Consider the following 853-nt stretch of genomic DNA (forward strand, 5'->3'; position numbering starts at 1 on the left):
ATTGAACCGATTTGTGTGTCTAAATATAAGAGCATTTAAAGAGTTAGAAACAGATATTGTTATTTTATATGAATGAGACAGTTAAAAAAGCTGATTTCCCAATCAACATTTGCTGATGCTAGYTAGCTTTAGCTATTTGGTTAAACTAATAATTAACGCGTTAAAAATAGTCCTTCCTATAGCAGGCGTTGCTTTCTGCTATAGTTTCTCATTTGTCACGAAGTTAGTCTATATGGGATAACAAAACTAGTTTTTGCTATAGTGGTTACTACATTGACGTTGAGGCCTAGTTAGCTCCAGCTAGCTTGAAGCCCCGGCGTCCAGTATCGAAGGAGAGCGCACCTTGTCAAGCTCCTCGCGGCAGACAGCGCAGTACTTCTGGTCGCACAGCACCCTCATTTTGGTGGAGCAACGGTAGCACACCGGGTGGTCGCATTTTCCCAAGGCGAAGATATCGTTGTCTTGACAGCACAAGACGCAAGTCTTCTCTGAGTCTTTAGTGGTTGTTGAATCCATCTCGTTGGGAAAATAAAATAACAGGAACCTTAGCACTGTTTGGGTGAGCCTGTGAGGCGCTTACGTAATGTGAAAGCGTGAACTTGACTGCCGGGTGTAGCGTCACGTTACGGCTGATGTATAAACGATTTGTAYGGTGTGTGGGCGGACTGATCTCCGTACTGCTGCGCCTTTGAGCCCTGAGACCCATCACTCATGTGTGAGATCTGCGCCGGCTGTCACACTGTACACGTGTGTTCTGTCGCGGATGTGGAAAGCAAATTATTMATTTTTGTTTGATTGACTACATACATACATGTCAATCCCTTTGGACGTTTACATATATAATAAGCCCCCC

General features: G+C 44.1%; 1 protein-coding gene across 1 annotated transcript; it reads right to left on the reverse strand.

The window, feature by feature from the left end:
* Positions 1-342: 342 nt before the first annotated feature.
* On the reverse strand, positions 343-673 carry LOC106516515 (zinc finger protein 598; the record flags this gene model as incomplete). The annotated part of the gene is given in 1 exon segment (XM_014006918.1): positions 343-673. A coding segment is annotated over 1 exon segment (174 nt), but the record flags the coding sequence as incomplete, so codon positions are not given.
* Positions 674-853: the final 180 nt, after the last annotated feature.

The sequence above is a fragment of the Austrofundulus limnaeus genome, unplaced genomic scaffold, assembly GCF_001266775.1.
Source record: "Austrofundulus limnaeus strain Quisiro unplaced genomic scaffold, Austrofundulus_limnaeus-1.0 Scaffold38, whole genome shotgun sequence".
Classification (NCBI taxonomy): Eukaryota; Metazoa; Chordata; class Actinopteri; order Cyprinodontiformes; family Rivulidae; genus Austrofundulus; species Austrofundulus limnaeus.